General features: G+C 40.4%; 1 protein-coding gene across 1 annotated transcript in view; it reads right to left on the bottom strand.

Moving 5' to 3' along the window:
- Window positions 1–19,823, bottom strand: part of GRIK3 (glutamate ionotropic receptor kainate type subunit 3) — a 669,988-nt gene that overhangs the window by 413,418 nt on the left and 236,747 nt on the right. The window contains exon 2 of the mRNA XM_056557135.1: window positions 3,585–3,761. Within this exon, the coding sequence (XP_056413110.1) occupies window positions 3,585–3,761 (177 nt within the window). The remainder of the gene's footprint in view (window positions 1–3,584; window positions 3,762–19,823) is intronic.

Below are 19,823 nucleotides of genomic sequence, written 5' to 3'. Positions count from 1 at the left end.
ACAGCCCACTGGACCACCTGAAGGCTGAACTAATTTACGCAGGATAAGTCATCAACTGCCGAGCCGAGAAGTTCGTGACGAATCGAATTTACTGTAAGTTCGCTCATCTCTAATCAGGGGGTTAACTACAAAATTATGGGCACATATCAACCTGCAAAATTGTAGGGTTATCCAAAGATTTAGGTCAGTCGCCTATCTACATAATAAGGTAAACTGTCGTTATTTGATCAGTGGGGGTCTGACTACTGGTACAAGTTGGAATAACCCTTTAAGTGCCCCCTTTTACCACCCCATCAATTGTAACTAATTTCATTAAAGCACCTATCTTACAGTCTATCCCGCTATAGATAGTACTGTCTCCTGGCTGTAGTATTATAGCTTGGATACTAAAATCACAGATATAAATAAAAAGTGTAAAATAAGGTGAGGACCATCTGGTATAGTAAACTACTAAACTCACTGGAAACTCACCTATTTCAAGTTAAATGACAACATATTGGATATAGAATCTAAGCGTGAGGCTGCTGCTTTCCCATTTGTAAGGCTGGGTTCACACTACGTTTTGTCCCATACGGGAGCGCATACGGCAGGAGGGAGCTAAAACCTCGCGCTCCCGTATGTGACCGTATGCGCTCCCGTATGCCATTCACTTCAATGAGCCGACCGGAGTGAAACGTTCGGTCCGGTCGGCTCATTTTTGCGCCGTATGCGCTTTTACAACCGGACCTAAAACCGTGGTCAACCACGGTTTTAGGTCCGGTTGTAAAAGCGCATACGGCGCAAAAATGAGCCGACCGGACCGAACGTTTCACTCCGGTCGGCTCATTGAAGTGAATGGCATACGGGAGCGCATACGGTTACATACGGGAGCGCGAGCTTTTAGCTCCCTCCTGCCGTATGCGCTCCCGTATGGGACAAAACGTAGTGTGAACCCACCCTAAGCTGGATTAGATAGATAGATAACAATGTCAGAAAACCAAGGCAAACAAAAAGCACCAATATTAAAAGAAAGTGATGTACTCCAAAGTCATGCAGGAGAGGATTCTTTATTCCAAATAAAATGACAATGTGTTTCAAGAGTGTTCGACATCAGTGGACCTGATGAAGAGAGTCAAATACTCTTGAAATGTGTTGTCCTGTTGTTTGGAATAAAGAATCATCTTTAGCCTGATTTTGGTGTGCAGCACTTTTAACAGTGTTGCTTTTGCTTGTCGTGGAGGTTGTATATCGGAAATCACCTTTTTTTCTATTGCAGTGTTAACTTCTTTTGTTTTTATCAAAGGTATGTAAAAGACAGAATTTACATGAGTACCTGGTGGTATCCCAACTAATGATATTCTTCTGTATTCTTCTGTTGAACATATGTAATTATATTGCACAGGAATTTCTATTATAATATGAATATTTAATACTTTATCTTACCAAACGCTTACAAGTGATGGCCGTAAATGTTGACACCCCTAAAAATTTTCCAAGAAAATGAAGTATTTCTCACAGAAAAGGATTGCAGTAACACATGTTTTGCTGTACACATGTTTATTCCCTTTGTGTGTATTGGAACAAAACCAAAGAATGGAAGAAAAAAAGCAAATTGGACATAATGTCACACCAAACACCAAAAATGGGCTGGACAAAATTATTGGCACCCTTTCAAAATTGTGGATAAATAAGATTGTTTCAAGCATGTGATGCTCCTTTAAACTCACCTCAGGTGTTGGCAATATAAAAATCACACCTGAAAGCAGATAAAAAAAGTTCATTTAGACTTTGTGTGTCTGTGTGTGCCACACTAAGCATGGACAACAGAAAGAAGAGAATATAGAAAAATATTAACAATCTCAAGGTTACAAGTCAATCGCATGAGATCTAGATTTGCCTTTGTCCACAGTGCGCAACATTATCAAGAAGTTTGCAACTCATGGCACTGTAGCTAATCTCCCTGGGCGTGGACGGAAGAGAACAATTGATGAAAGGTGTCAACTCATGATAGTCTGGATGGTGGATAAGCAGCCTCAAGCAAGTTCCAAAGATATTCAAGCTGTCCTGCAGGCTCAGGGAGCATCAGTGTCAGCGCGAAGTATCAGCCGACATTTAAATTACATGAAATGCTATGACAGGAGACCCAGGAGGACTCCACTTCTGACACAGAGACGTAAAAAAGCAAGACTACATTTTGCCAAAATTAACTTGAGTAAGCCAAAATCCTTCTGGGAAAAGTCTTAGACCAAGATAGAGTTTTTTGATAAAGCACATCATTCTACTGTTTACCAAAAACGGAATGAGGCTCACAAAGAAAAGAACACAGTACCTACAGTGAAATATGGTGGAGGTTCAAACATGTTTTGAGGTTGTTTTCCTGCCTTTGGCACTGGGTGCCTTTAATGTTAGCAAGGCATCATGAAATCTGAAGATTACCAATGGATTTATGGTCGCACTATACAGCCCAGTGTCAGAAAGTTGAGTTTGCATCCAAGATCTTGGGTCTTCCAGCAGGACAATGACCCCAAACATACGTCAAAAAGCACCCAGAAATGGATGGCAACAAAGTGCTGGAGAGTTCTGAAGTGGCCAGCAATGAGTCCAGATCTAAATCCCATTGAACACCTGTGGAGAGATCTTAAAATGGTTGTTGGGAAAAGGCGTCCTTCCAATAAGAGAGACCTGGAGCATTTTGCAAAGGAAGAGTGGTCCAACATTCGGGCTGAGAGGTGTAAGAAGCTTATTGATGGTTATAGGAAGCAACTGATTTCAGTTATTTTTTCCAAAGGTTGTGCAATCAAATATTAAGTTAAGGGTGCTAATAATTTTGTCCAGCCCATTTTTGGAGCTTGGTGTGACATTATGTCCAATTTGCTTATTTTCCTCCCTTTTTTTGTTTAGTTCCAATACACACAAAGGGAACACACATGTGTATAGCAAAATATGTGTTACTGCAATCCTTTTGGGTACGTTCACACGAGCAGATTTACAGAGTATTTTACGCTGCGGATACGCTGGTGAAGGCCCTCTCTATGCTGTCTTTACATGTGCCTGATCATAGTGGGAATATGCCACGATGAGCAGACACACTGCAGCGATGTGCTCGGCGTACTCGCACTCTCCCTGCTCTGAGCTAGGCAGAGAGCTCCCGCCATGTGCAAGTCTACTGCGACTCGCACATCGCAGTGTGTCTGCTCTTAGCGGCAAACAGCTGCTACGAGCAGGCACATGTAAAGACAGCATAGAGCGGGCCTTCACCAGCAGATCTGCAGCGAAATACGCTTCAAAAATCCGCTCGTGTGAACATATCTTTGCTGTGAGAAATACTTCATTTTCTTGAAAACTTTCAGGGGTGCCAACATTTACGGCCATGACTGTATTTGCAGATCTTCTATTATAGTTTATGAAAGAGATATTTTTCTTTATACTATAAAATTATATTAATATGATCATATTGATATTGTAAGTGTATACAAAAGAGAAAGGAATTACAGAAACACACAGGGGGCTCATAAATGCAATTGGCAGTCAATTGAATTTATCTCAAAGATTCTAAATCCATGGCATCTGTTTTAATAGATTGCATATCGTAACTTTTCTCTAACCTTTTCTGTTGGCTTCAAAACTGTCATAGAGATTGATCCTCTGAATATCGTAGGTCAGTGTTGTGTTTGGTAATAATGTTCGATTTCTGTTGATGATATTTGCTGCAAATCTAAAGGCTTGTTCTTCTGCACTGACAATCTGCCCAGTGGGTCCTTCCAGAAACTCAAAGATGCCTCCTGTAAAATACAATGATGCAGCGTTAGAAAAGTTATTCTTGATCCAACTAAATGCATTGTGGTCTAACTCAACAGAACAGTTCTGTTTATTTTTACCATGCAAATATCTATATACATTGTTCAGTATTCTTATAGACAAGTATGTTCATAGCAATCTGAGGTTCTTTGATGACAACCCATGAAATAAACTTCCAAACAATTGCATCTCGACAAAGAAAATTTGGTTCATTGGTTGAAAACAAATGACCATATTTTTTCAAAGCTTGAGGAGCCCACATGTAAATGGAAGTCGTATGACTATTTGACGTGAAGAAGGTGTACAGGAATGCATTGGCAATGATCTAATATGTGTAAATCATGACATACATACAGTACTTTGTAAAATTTTCATTAATACTATAGTATCGCAAGGCCAAATTTAGCTCTAGGGGGAAAAGGTTCCAAGTCTTTTGTCTGTTGCCCTAGATCTCCCATTACAAACAGTTGCCACATACTTGACTTCATCATGTTCTTATGGAATTAAATACATCTACTGTGAAATAATGGAATACAATTCCTTGTGTCTTTGGCTCCATTTAGATACTATTCAATTGATTTTGTCTTACTGTTTGATAATGACCTACAAAAAAACTTGCATGATACCACATGGATGTATTCTTGGTTACTGTGTGGTAGTATTATTACATAAATATATAGGGATAACATTTAAGAATGCTAGTTTGGGGTATGGTGCTATTTTGTAGGCTTTGTATGGTAGAATCATATGGTCACTGTGTGACAATATTCATTGAAGATATACAATGCTATACTGATTCTGATGTAAGCAAAGGAGGAACTTTTTTATTTGGGCATAGGGCTAATGTGTAGCATATAGCTTCTTAAGAAAGTTTTGTCTTAATTTCCTCTACTAGTGGTAATGAGGTATTATATGATTATATTCTCTTTATGTTGGTATCACTTTTCTAATGGAACCAAGAATATATATTTTTTAGATTATGGCTAATAGATGTTCTAAACTTGCAAAATAATATTAATAGCAAAAGTGTTGAGAAAGAGAAAAGCCAAACCCAAAATTCCAAACTACAGCATCAGAGTGACTAGCAGCTGAGATGTTAAACATCGAGCTTGCCTCTACAGATGAAGTTTCTCAACCGTTCATACTGTTAATAGACTAATAAATGGTCCATAACTCTTCCTAATACATACAAAAACCATGAAGATTTAGTCCATCTGGATCCTTTGTCAATTAGACAGGAGAAAATTAAAACAACAATTAAAGAAATATGTCCCCAATGAGAAAAATAAACAGTGGAGATCAAAATAACGCAACATCTTTTAATGAAGCAAGCCATGGCCATATGTTGGATCCTCTGTTCACTGTGCTGTTCAGAGGCATCATTAATAATAATAAAAATAATAGATTTCTCCACAGACAGCATGCCATTGAAGAATTTTATAACTTTCCTCTAGACATTTTGATGTCAGACTTTTAAGACAATGCATTGCACCAGTTCTACAACGCCATGATACTGTTTGGTTAGGAAGGGGTAGGTTTACTACTGAGAACATAAATATCAACACTAATGTAGACATCAACATTTACCACTGCTATGATAGACATTCCTTATCAAGGTCCAGCAGCGTCCTTCAGGCACGTCCACTACTGCTGTTTGGGGCAGGGTTAACAGATTTTGTCAATCATTATAGAGGGATGCACTATTCCAGTTCATAGAAAACTACCCCTGTCTTGTATGCTACACATACTACAACTGATTAAGAAATATGATTGACACTTCATAAACAGGATGCAAGAGGAAAGTTGAGGGTTTTCTCTTTAAGGCAGAGTACTTCAAACTTTTCATGTTGGGGACACACTTTTTAGACATGCATAGTTTTGTGGCATACCGTGCAGCCAATTACACGCATCATGTCATGCATTTAACGTTGTCCTGGGCAAGGACCAACAGTAAGGGAGCTCCACAGTGCCAAATAGTAGACTTATATACTTACATATATAGTATCTCAAATAACAGTATCAGTATTACAAATGCAGCTGCTACCCCCTGTACCATTTCATCCCCACCTTCATCGTCTCCTGTGCCATTTCATCACCTCCTTCATCACCCCTATGTGACATTTAAGGTCACAGTAGAAACAGTTACATGCTAATCATTTGTCCTCCAGTTATTGTGCCATACCGCCTCTTTAAGACCTCTCACTTCCAAGAGGTTTAAGCTTACCCCAGCAACCCACCTTTGCTCCCCTTTGAGATATTGTTTCACAGAACTGAAGTCTTCCAAGACTGATGCTGCTTCAACAACAGCCCATATAGTGCTCTGGAGGAAGCCCATACAATGCTCTGCAAGTTGTCCCTTTCCATGTATAAGGCTTTTCTATCTCATTACATTAAAGCAGCCATTCCTTGAATCAACTCACCATCTGCACTATGTGACATTCTCCGGGCCTTGCTAGATGATATCATATTGAAACTTCTCACCTTATTGGTCCCCCAAATGTTTGCTGTGACCTACTAACAGTATCTCCACTGGCCTCTGCATCACACATGGCCTTCCCTGCAAATCTCTCTTGCACTGAGTAAATTGATATGGCCTATAGCCCTTAGATGCTCCCACACTGAACAGCTATTTCTAACCTCCGGTGTACTTCTGATGGCTAAGTCCCAGGCCTCATAATTTACACATAATTTAGACAGCACACACAAGCCATGTGCATTGAGCCACCCTTTGCACCACATAAAGCGCCAAGGGTGGCACATGGTTGTGCTACTGAATAGCCCATGAATCCCAGTAAACCAAAACCTCAACATGCAGAATCAACACACAACACAATATTGCATACACAAAGTATAATGTACACACATACACACAACATATTTGATTTACTTTATAAAGCAACAACAGTGGATCGATAAAATAGCCTTAAAGGGGTTATCCAGGAAAACCCCTTTAAGGCTCCAGAAAGTTAAACAGATTTGTAAATTACTTCTATTAAAAAATCTTAATCCTTTCAGTACTTATGAGCTTCTGTAGTTAAGGTTGTTCTTTTCTGTCTAAGTAATCTCTGATGACACGAGTCTTGGGAACCGCCCAGTTTAGAAGAGGTTTGCTATGGGGATTTGCTTCTAAATTGGGCGGTTCACGAGACACGTGTCATCAGAGAGCACTTAGAAAAGAACAACCTTAACTTCAGAAGCTCATAAGTACTGAAATGGTCAAGATTTTTTAATAGAAGTAATTTACAAATCTGTTTAACTTTCTGGAGCCAGTTGATATAGAAAAAAAAGTTTTTTTCCTGGATAACCCCTTTAAGAATCTATTAAAACAATTGGTCTATTTTCCTTTAAGAGGGGAGTACAGTGTTAACCCCTCAATTTTAAGTTGAGCTTGCTATAACATGTATTTTCCTCCGCTTTTAGCTAACTATGCTACCCTTTGACAACTTTGTTCTTCAGCTCAAATTCAAATTTTACATTTATCGACCATGGTGAATTTTCTGTTATGAATAAATTTGTGCCCTTATTTGTCTCGCGGTTACAGTCTTGCTTGACCTGGGCAACCCTTGTGACAATGATTCTGTTTACCTTTGGTGCTTTGTCAGTCTGAGTTTCGACCCTGCTTGATAGCTACAATTCTTTCTGCTGGTTTCAGGAACCTTGAGACATTATTAACATTTTTGGAATAACAATGGTCTTACTGTAAAGTATATGAAAAGCCTTTAAAAAAGCATCTGATTAAAAAGTTAAATATTTGTAAGTTTTACTGCTGTATATTGTGCTATTAGTACTTTGGAACTATATAAATTTCAGTAGAGAATTCTTTATATCAACAGGGTTATTTCTTGTGTATTCCGACTATACATTCTGTCATGAAGTAGACACATTCATTCAAATGTATGCCAATGTAAATGTGCATTAATATTTTAGCAATATCCTAAAATTCATAGCAAAAGGCAGTCTGCGGCAGGCGCCCTTTACTGCTGCCTGGAGCTAGGTCAACAGTTAGGAAGCCATAAAACCATCCAGTTAAGGTGATACACGCTTGGCCCCTCATCTTTATAAAGGTTAACAACGCAGTTAATGTCAATCTAAGATGAAATCAATAGAAAATAAGACCTATGTGACACAACGTTGGGTAACAATGATAAGTGATGAGCGTTTTACTGTGAGGGTCTGACACACTGCATTTCTGAGATGAGCAGAAAACATATTGAAGCAAGCATATAAATATGCAGTAAGGGAGAGAGGGGGAGGGATGCCCTACCAGATCAAACATAATCATCACTGATCCGATGTAGAGAGATTACGAGCTGATAGCCATTTACAGTCTGTGCAAAGACATTACGACAACTGGTCCACTGAAAGAGATATGGATCGTAGACAGGGAAGCCTCTAACTGCTAAGTGTTATGGCTACAGAGCCGAAAAAATAAAGATGTAGCAGAGTTAAAGGGAATGTATTGTCTAGATTGTTTTTCTGATTAGAGATAGATACTGAAACATTTTCTATTTTTTTTTCTAATCTGATTCTATTTTCTGATGCAAATAGTTTTGTTTTTTTTTGTCAATTTTTTATGCATTGTCATGGGGGCTGCCATCTTGCCTGAGCTGTTTATGACAGCATTTAGTTATATGCTTTATAGCAGGACCTATGGACCATAGACAATACTTTGAGCTGTCTACAAAAACTGTACACACAAGACACACACACACACAAACACACACAAACACATTCACACATATAGCTTTTGTGTTTCAGGGTACGTTCACACGGGCAGATTTATTCACGGGTTTCCCGCTGCGTATTTTAAAAAAGAGGGCTCTTCTTGGCTGTCCGCAGCAGATTTTCCGATGCGTAATTTCCGCTGCGGAAAATATGCCGCAGACCCTACTAACTTCAATGAGGCTTGCGGTGGATTTTCCGCAGTGGAAATTATGCAGCGGAAAATCTGCTGTGGACAGCCAAGAAGTGCCCGCCCCCTTTCAAAAACGCAGCGGGAAACCCGCGAATAAATCCACCCGTGTGAACGTACCCTAAGTCTCTCCCTTTTCTTTCTTTCCATTCATTTTCTTATATTTAAGTTTGTAAACAACAAGTCATTTTCTATAACATAATCCTGGCTCAAGAAACAGTGCGTAAACATACCCTATTTCTTAGAATACTGTATATTAAGACTAGAAAGGGAAAGGTTATCTTAAAACACTGGTTATGAGTCTTATTTTCAGCTCTTTCAATGTTAACACTGTTTTGTTTAGTTTTTTTTGTTTATTCTTAACTTTAGTTCATTTTTTAGCCATTCACAGCTCAATATTAGATACCATGTTTATAGCTGTGGCCAAGAATGCACCATATTTATAATTGTGGGTCATGATATTTGAACACCTGGCACATCTTTGTTATTATTCACACACCATTTGGTTTGTGAATATTGTCTCAAACTGTCTAGTCTAGGTTTGCACCGTCTACTAGTTGGCTCAATTTTATGACAAAAAATTTGCTCCCCAAGGGGGACATTTATCAAAGCATTTAGTAGGTTTTTTTTTTGCTTAAAATTGTCGTAAAATTGTCGCACCTGCGCCTGCGCTCTTTTTTCTGCGACTTTTTGCTTGTTCAGTGTCCTAAGCAAAAAATAAAAATCTTGCTTACCAAAGCAAAAAGTGATTTTTGACTTGCAGTGAACAGAGATTTATCAAGTGCGACAGACGAAAAACAGTTGCATCGTATGAAAAAAGCTACTAAATTTACTCCAGCTCAGACTTGGAGCAGAAAAAGCCACTACCAAAGCAAAAGAAAAGAAAAAGTGCTTAAGTGAACGAAATTTATCAACAGGCTGAAAGCAGTTGATAAATAAGTCGCACATAAGCAAAAAATAGTAAGAAAAAATTTACTAAAAAAAGGAATACATAAGCAAACATTGATTAATGACCCCCAAATCCCCAGCCTCCTTTACGTTCATGATGACTACTCCCCAAATAAACACTTTCCCTTTGTCAAGGAATGTGAAAAAGTGTCTTGCACTGAAAATGTAGTGCAAGACATGCTAGACTGGGTTCACATATATCAGTTGTCCGGGACAGTTTCCCTCCTGCATGCACCGGTGGGAATCAGATGCTAGAACTGAACCCATTTATTTGAATGGGACAGTTCACATTCATCCAGCATCTCAATTTTGATGCTGAATGGTTGGACATGCCGTAGGGCACCGGACAGGGGAACACAGCTTCCTGCGTTCCCCTGTCCGTCGTTCCGAAACAATGAATGCTGGATGCCATACAACTGATGACAACTTATCATCAGTTGTGGCATCAGTTGCGTCCAGATCTAGGCTGAGTTAACCTATGCTGGACTTATGTGAACCCAGCCTAACAGAGACATTTGGTGCAAATTGAACCAGATATTTGGCACATGCATTTTTTTTCTCTTTATCTCCCCCCTGAACAGTATGTTAAAATAGTACTGCCTGTCTATTAAAGATTATAGAGTATTATACTGTAACATCCAACTGTAATTTCCATTAAATGACTATTATTCTGCATTCTGCTTCGGGTTCCGATAATTAATGAAAACAGTAATGCTAAAGCGATGACTAGAATAAAATCAGACTTTCAGACTCCTTGCTTTTACAGTGAGTAATATAGGCCTCTCAGACATATGGTCCAGATTCAGTATAAAAGTACACACACTACTTTTGAGTAAGATCAAGTACATCTGTCTTCATTTGGCATTGCCAGGAAATAAGACTCACTTCCAATTATTTTGTGAGCTCTATACAGTAATTAATACATTGATCTCCTCTGTTTCCAATGAGTGAGAATGACACTCATTGAGTCAGAGTGCAATGTGGTGTAAGATAATGATATTCAGGCCGGAAGTCTGCATTTCAATTAGAGATATTACCAACTCTGGATTATATTATTATCCCATACGCTGTAAGCCTAACAATTAACTAAAATACCGTGCCTCCCACAGAACAAATCTACTGCATGTTGTCATTATTTCCCTACATAAAATGTCTGCCAGCAAACACTCAGACCAAGAGGTTGCCAACGAACGTCTAAGATTATATAGAGACAATCTTCACAAAGGGAGGTTTACCAATACAATCTCTATATTGAAGTTGGCCAACATGACGCGCTTCTTCTGTTCTGCGTGGGTGTATTTTTGTATTTTGCTAACGAACACGAGCCATGAATCAAAATGTTCTGAAACGTTGTCAAAATAAGGTAATAGAGGTAAAGGAACACAATGAATATGATGTGCAAGAGCATTCAGATCATTGGGTGTGAAAGCGAACTGTAGAAAGAGGTATCTTGTAAAACATTAACTGTGCCTACATATTACTCAAATTGATCCCTGTCACCATTGGACATTGTTACCCAACCAGGATTCCTGTAGCTGAGGCAAAACTACAACTTCTAGCATGCCTGGACAGCCAACGGCTGTCCAGGCTTGCTAGGAGTTGTAGTTTTGAAGCAATTGGAGGCATCCTGGTTGGAAAACACTGTCATTGGGGCTCACAAACTAAATGTACCTATCTGTATGTTTTGGAGTTAGGGAGAAAAGCCACACAAATATAGGGTGAACATGCATACTCTAGGCAGATGTTGTTCTTGGTGGGACTTGAACCGAGGACTTCAGTGCTGCATAAAAACACTGCTAACCACTGAGCCACTATGCTCCAAATAGGTGCCTGATATAAGGATAAAGATGTTACAGTCTAAACAATAACTGTTCCTTTGGAAATACAATACATAGTAACAGTAATAGGCACACCTAAAAAGGATCTAGATCAAGTATGAAATGCAGCTAGCAGAAGAAAAAGGCGATCCTCCTGGCGCTCACCCGGTATGGAATAAAGAAACCGATATGGACAGGAAAATAATAAAATATAATCCTTTATTAGGTGCTGTGGATCTAAATCAGTAACCTACTGCTATTTATGGCTTGGTTTTACATAAAGGCATGGTAAAGAGCTACAGGGACTTAGGGTTCCTCTGCACTGGCCCTGAGGCCTAACTATTATAGACCTAAGTAATGTAAAAGAAACACAAAAGGAGAGAAAACCCTGTCTGGCAGATTATAATTTGATAAGAAATACAGTAATTAGTTGAGCCATTTCTTCTACCGTAAAGGTAGTAAAAGGCATTTGTGTTTAAAAAAAAAAAAATGGCCTGCAGCTCCTCTGGAGCCTGCGGCCAAGCATTTATGAAAGTATCTTGTTTATTTTTACGGTAAAAGAAAATGCAAAAAACTGTTTTAGGCTTGTTGACAGGTTACAAAAAAAAGCTTTCCATAGATATAGATAGCTATTGAACAAACAGTTGCTTGGCCACAAGCTATCTCTTCTGATTATTCATTTCCCTCTTCCAAATGTATATGTTATTTCAATAAAGAGAAAGGAGTGCCATATGAATCCAACCTGTAGAAATGGAAAATGTATTTCTCCTGATGGCAAAACGAGTCATACTTATAAGATTCACTGCAGATTTGGTTGCACTTGGCAGGATATAAATGGATAGGGGATAACATGTCTAGGGGCGGAGTACCCCTTTAAAGTTCTCATTGGCTTCAATGGAAACTTCAGTGTGTAGCTACACAGAAAAGAAAGGACATGTGACTGTCACTTTTTTTCTGTGCAGTTTCCATTCTCTCATAAAAGAAAAAAATGGGTGCCGGATTTTAGGGGTAACAATGCGTAGTTATGGATGTGGTAATCGGTGCAGTTTCCATGCCAAAAACCAAGCAGCATCAAGTGCATGAACATACCCTTTTTGTGCACTGGCATCTCATCCCAACCACACTTACTGGCATATAGTTTTTTTTTTGTGTGCCGGCGAACCCAGTGGGTGTTTTTTTGCAGGCGTGATTTGGGTGTTGTTTTCTAGGTGCACAGTTTATGCACTGATTTATGATGTGCGACTTTTGCAAAAGTCGTGTCGTTTTGCGTCCACTCCAGATGGGACCAGGCACAGGGAGCTGTGCTGGGCTGACTGACAAGTGTGCTCCACATTAACTATGTAAATAATAACAGGCATTTCTCAAAAGGCACAGGCTTTTTATTAAAAGCTGACCAGCTGCGCCTGGCACACACTAGTAGGCCGAACAGGCGAAAGAAAAGTTGCACATGTTAATAAATAACTAGCCTAAATCTTTGTTAAAAATGACTTGTGATGCAGATTTAAAATCTACAACATGTTAACTTATACTGAAAATATACTGTGGATACTCATTGTGAATATTCTATTTCGATTTTATTCAGAAAGTCAATATCTGCAATAACTACACAATGTTATAGATTGCTACAGAAACATTGCATATTCACAACATAATCTGCAAATATGGTTATTAAAACATATTTTTGTTTACTTATTTCTCACCAGAATCTGCATCAAGTATGCCACAAGAAATCTGCATGATTTGTTGCAGTCTACCCCTCAGTATTTTAGTATAGAAATGCTGCAGATTTTCTGAAACGGAAAAATATGCAGTATTTCTGATTTGAGTTGTCATGCCTTAACAGTGTTATTGAAAAAAAATAAATAAATAAACACATTAAATATCTTTACAACAATAGAAGGTTACCCTGCCGGTATGGACCGCCAGAACATAGAGGGCTTATTTTTATTTTCAACAATTTCCACAGCATTGAAAGCGTTAATGAAATAGCCTACAGTTCAGACACTTGATACGTTTATCCCCAGATAATTACAGAGAACTCCTAAAAAAAATAAACAAACAAAAACCGACACTAACGACCTGCAGAAAAATAATTAGTCCTGAGTCGAGCGTGGTCACTTTCTCATGATGGTGAATCGATTTTGTACTGCAGTCTCCTATGTATGTGATTTGTGCTTATTCATGAATTCATTCTGTAGCGGTGCCAATCCCGAGGCGATGAGATCAGCCTGACAGCCCTTTCTCTCTAGAGACTGCTTAGCTGCATACGGCATGCAAGAACTCTTATCATTGGGGAGCTGGGTGAACACAAATTAACACAAGAAAAATGGCACCGATCCAGATTGTATCGATCGGCTGGATTATTTTCAGCAGGAATCTCTGCCGGTCTTTTCATATAGAGTCCCCTGGGGAATGGCTTTTTCTCTTTGCTGCAGAATAGAATGTTTGACACAGTGATGCAGGGCTGAAGCCATTAAAGCCATTCTCTTAAAGGACACAATACATTTTAAGCAGAGCCATGTGTGCAATTTGCAGGCTCTGGGTGCTGTATATCACAACTGTCATTAATGGAATCTTTACCTTTGCTTATTACTACAAAATGTATTTGTACCTGTTTCCAAGGACAGCGGTTGGCGGCATTTTCTTGATAGTATCGTTAATCCTATGCTTGCCCAAACATATATGCTTTAAAGATAAAATAAGTGCCTCCATATTTTAACGTCATCGAAAAGATAGAGGCCATTGAATTAAGGGTCTAAGGTCCATTTCTTTTTCAGGCCATTTACATGCAAAAATATGACTTTAGTTTGGAATGGGTTTTGAAATCTTATTTTTTTTTTTTAAGTTTTTGAGGGTTAGCTCTTTTGCCATAGTCAAAATACCGTTGGAAATACATTCTGAAAAACAGCTGTATTTTATGGATGTGAAAAACATCTCAAAAGAAAAAAAAAGTCTAACACTTTTAAAGGGGTACTCCGGTGCTTAGACATCTTATCCCCTATCCAAAGGATAGGGGATAAGATGCCTCATCGCGGGGGTCCGGCCGCTGGCGACCCCCGTGAACTTGCATGCCGCACCCCATTTAACATCAGTCCCCGGAGCGTGTTCGCTCCGGGTCTGATTACTGTCAATCACGGGGCCGGAGCGTTCTGACGTCAAGGCTCTGCCCCGTGTGATTTCAGGCTCCGCCCCCTCAATGCTAAATGTTGCTTCACATAACTCATGTTATTTCTCCTCAAAACTTACGAGTAAATTGACACGTTTGTGTTACCTTGTCGGAGGCGTTTGTGCCTATTTAGTGTGACACTCTATAGTGTGATTGGACAGAGACAGACTGTGTAGGGAGATACCTCCAACTAAGGACACCAGTTGTCATATTCCTACATTTGTGGAAGAAATAAGACAGGAATGGCACAAGGCCTAAAGAGGTGACAGGTTCTCCAGCAAGATCTATAATAGGATTCCGGAGAAAACACTAAAGTGCATACTCCCTCCTGTCCTACTAGGACTTATTTTGATGTAAGCACAAATGTGTGTGTGAGTGTGTGTGTGTAGGGGGAAAAAAAGAAGACACACTTTTCTGTCTACTTTCTATGCAAACAGCTCCCACCTTACCCCTCCCCATCTACCTGTTTGGTGTACTAGTACATGTAAGCTGATTTTAGGGAATGCTACATGTAAAGGTGGTGCAATGAGCTGCTATATATATATATATATATATATATATATATATATATATATATATATATATATATATATAAGCAGTTTTGTGACCTTTTCTGTATTAAGCGTTACCTTAGAATCATAATATTCATTTCCTTAAATCATTCAAAAAAGTCAAAAAAGCAGTATGACATTTAGAATAATCTAAGTGTATTAAAGTAAAGGAATGTCATAGATAACTTGCTGTCTTACCGGAACTACCCTGCATAGAGAGCTAGATATGGGTATTTGAAGACTACATTCTAATTTTATCGTCATTGTCATGGATTTGCAGTGCACTTTTCACCATAAAAGTACATTCTCATCTTTCTGAATTTCCTTGCTCAACACTTAGGACTGTAGGTGTGTGATCTCCAGGGTCATGATGTTCCAAGAAATATATATGTTTTACAATAACACTGATTACAATAAAATCCTGGACCAAGACCTAAAATTTGGAACAGGATCTCCTTTATAATACATCCCTTTAATAGTACTGGTCTTCTTATCTGGGACAAAGGGACCTTTCTGTACCCTAAGGCTGCAGGACTAAGGGACAACTACTACCATTGCACCTGATAATAACTACCGTATTTTTCACCGTATAAGACGCACTTTTTCTTCTCCAAAACTGGGGGGAAAAAGTCGATGCGTCTTATACGGCGAATACACCCCTATCACGGCGGTCCCTGCGGCCATCAACAGCCGGGACCCGCGGCTAATACAGGACATCACCGATCGCGGTGATGCTCTGTATTAACCCTTCAGATGCGGCGATCAAAGCTGACCACCTCCTCTGAAGGGAAAGTGACACTAATCCGGCTGTTCAGTCGGGCTGTTCGGGACCGCCGCGATGTCACCCCGGTGGTCCCATACAGCCCGACTGAATAGCCGGGTTAGTGCTTACAGGACACCAGGAGGGACCTTACCTGCCTCCTCGGTGTCTTCTCCGTTCAGGGATCCCCTGTATGGCCGGCGCTCTCCTTCCTCGTCATCACGTCGTCGCGTACGTGCGTCGGCGTGCGTAACGACGTGATGGCGGCGACAGAGAGCAAGGATACCCGGCTGGTAGCAGAGACTTTCCGGAGCGACGGGGACATGGCGGCAGCGATGGAGCGGCATCCAGGGCAGCGGTGACGGGTCCGGAGCGGCGGGGACACGTGAGTATTACCTTCTATGCAGTGGTCTTCAATCTGCGGACCTCCAGATGTTGCAAAACTACAACTCCGGGCATGCTGGGAGTTGTAGTTTCGCAACACTATTGGGTTCAAAATCTTAATTTACGATATATAAAATACGGTATATAACCTATGTGAAACCAAGGTACACTAGGTACCAATCCACACAGTAACATTGAAATAACCATTCAGTGTCAGAAAAAAATGTGTAACAACTGAGTCCAACAGAATAAAATAAAGATATGATGCAGCCCTCAATGGAATTTACAGTTTAGATAGGTAATTAAATTATCTAGAAAGCAATGACAAAGAGATGAAGACTATAAATAGCTGTCATTTGTTACAATATGAAAACAGCCAGATGTGTATGCATTCTTTTTACATATAGTGAAGAAGTGCTAGAAAAAATATCTTCCTTTTAGAAACATATGGACACCTACACATTACACCATTAGGAAACCCCCTATTACAGTATGTGTATTTGAATATTTGCACATTTATCCAGAAAATAATTTAGGAGTTCAGAAACCGATGTTGCATGAGGGAGCCTGGCTAACACATATCAGGCATCCAGCATAGTTTACCTCGGGGCGTGCACCAAGGGAAACTGATGCTAGAACTGATCTTATTCATTTGAATGGGAGAGTTCACAATCATCCAGTGTCTAAATTTTGACGCTGGATGGTTGGACACGCCGGAAGGCACTGGACTGCAAGCTGCATTCCCCTGTCTGCCGTCTAGAAACAATGGATGCCAGATGCCATACAACTGATGAGAACTTGTCATCAGTTGTGGCATCAGTTGCATCAAGATCTAGGCTCATGCCAGACATATGTGAACCCAGCCTTAAAGGGCTCTGTGCAGGCCAGTCAAGTACTTCACAACCAAACTTACACAACCATGGCTTTATGAAATTTTCTTTGTGCACTGATGCACAATCATGCTGACACAAAAAAAGAGCCTAACATTGAACTTCACTGCTAAGGATTACCAGGTCACTACCTCTGAAAGTGGTCCCAGTGTTAGTAATGGCTGGCCCCATAAGACCACAAGACACTAAGGGGTTAGGCAGCACTAAGGGGCCAGGTGGCATCAAGTCTGAGTTCTGGCTGAGGACATGGGCAATCAACATTGTAGCATAAACAGAGACAGGCAAAATAGTGATGCCCAGCTTGTGATCAACAATCCAGGTCATACACTAGAAAGGCAGCAAGATACAGGATGGGAAAAGCAAAGGAAGAGGAGACCTTGGCCACGCTGTGGCAATGAGAGGTAAGACATCTGCTCTGTCTGATGGGAGGTACTGCATGCTATAGAGACAAGCTGTCTGCATTAGGCTGGCTTCACATATGTCTGGCATTCAGCATAGGTGAACTCAGCCTAGATCTGGACGCAACTGATGCAACAACTGATGAAAAGTTGTCATCAGTTGTATGACATCCAGCATCCATTGTTTCTGCGTGGCAGAAGCTGCATTCCACTGTCCGGTGCCCTCTGGTGTGTCCAACCATTTGGCATCAAAATTTAGATGCTGGATGATTGTGAACTCTCCCATTCAAATGAATGGGATCAGTTCCAGCATCATATGCTGCACAACTGATATATGTGAACACAGCCTTACAAATACAATTGTCCAAAATGTCTTGTAGGAAGATCTCCCTTCACTAGAACTAAGGGACCTAAGCCAATCCCTAAAAAAAAATCACCCCATAGTATTGTAGCACCCCACAGAACACATTTCCACTGCTCCGGAGTCTAGTGATGTCATGCTTTACTTTACTCCGTCTGATGCTTGGCATTGTGGTGATAAACGGCTTGCATGAAGCTGCACCTCCATGCTGTGCAGCCCCTGGAACACAGTTTTTGCACTGGTTTAAGTGTCAGATGAAGTTTAGAACTCAGCAGCAGAGCCTCGAGTGCACTATGCACATCAGCACTTGGTGACTCCGCTCTGTGAGGCTGGGTTCACATATATCAGGTGACCGGCACAGTTTCCCTCCGGCATGCACCGGAGGGAAACTGATGCAAGAACTGATCCCATTCATTTGAATTGGACAGTTCAGAATCATCCAGCGTCTCAATTTTGACACCAGATGGCTGGACACACTGGAGGGCACCGGACAAGGGAAGGCAGCTTGCTGCAGAAACAATGGACGCCGGATGCCATGCAACTGATGACAACTTGTCAATAGTTGTGGCATCAGTTGCATCTAGATATGGGCTGAGTTCACCTATGCCGGATGCCGGACATATGTGAACCCAGCCTAACTTGACGCTGTCTACTGCTTCATGGCTGAGTTGTGTCTGAGCTGTAGGCAAAGAAGTAACTGATGCTCATCATGTATGTCGCAACTAGGAAATTCCTGCTGCAGCTCACAGACAAATGTTTGGGGTTTCTGCATTCAAGTCATTGAAAACTGTCATATCATATGACATATGAGAAAATCTATATCATGAAATATTAACAGTGGGACGCAGCCTACATTACACTCTATTATGCCAGCCTGAATAGTGTTTAAACATCAATCAATATGCAGGTTAAACTCTCTCTCGGCTCGCTTTATAACTGAGAGGCAGGCTAATTGATCTCCAGAGAAAGTCAATCTACTATGAAAAGAAAATACTCTAATTATAACCAACTTCACAGTCGTTTGCGCAGCACAGGCTGCAAACTGTGTAATAGGAAATTTGGCACCTGCATACACTGTGCTAGCAAGCGCTCAACCTGTTGAGTCGAGATTTAAGGAGGATTTGTGAATCAGCAGCAGCATGTGGATGACGAAATGTTTTTTGCCTGATTCTGCTCTCCCAGAACATTACACTGTGCTTCCCTACAGGTCACTGTTCTCAAACTGTGGCCCTTCAGATGTTGCAAAACTTCAATTCCAAGCATGCCCTGACAGCTGTTGGCTGTCCAGGCATATTTTCATTTTAGATTTTTTTTCCCCACTGATCTGGCCATATGAGGCCTATTTCTTCGATTAGATTTTTTTTTTTTTTTTTTTTAATACCATAATTGCTAAATTAACAAAACGAAAAAGTGAGTTCCCTTGTTTGGTGACATGAGAGAATAGCATATTTGTTCATTTTTTTAACGTTTTGCTGTTTAGCCTGTTATGGAACTGTCTGTTACTTGGCGCACCAGGACGTACTTGTACATCCTAAGTTCCGTCCTGGCTATGTAGCAAGCACACGAGCTGCGCTTGCGTTACAGACTGTGGGTTCTGGCTGCTGGACCCATCGGTGATGGCAGACATCACACTGATGCCCGCTATTAACCCTTCAGATGTATCTGAAGTACTACAGAGGACACTAATCTTACCACCTGAAGCTCAATTGTAGGGGCCCGATTAGTAAACATGGCTGCCATTACTCTTCTTACCTGCTTTGACCGGCTCCCATGATCTCCTCCTCTGGCAGACCAGAGAAGTAGATCACAGATAACATGAATTAGTGATATGCCTATGCATAGCACTGATCAGTATAAGT

The sequence above is a fragment of the Hyla sarda genome, chromosome 2, assembly GCF_029499605.1.
Source record: "Hyla sarda isolate aHylSar1 chromosome 2, aHylSar1.hap1, whole genome shotgun sequence".
In the NCBI taxonomy this organism is placed as follows: Eukaryota; Metazoa; Chordata; class Amphibia; order Anura; family Hylidae; genus Hyla; species Hyla sarda.
Note: the sequence above shows the minus strand (reverse complement) of the source record. Positions and strands in the feature narration are given on the sequence as shown.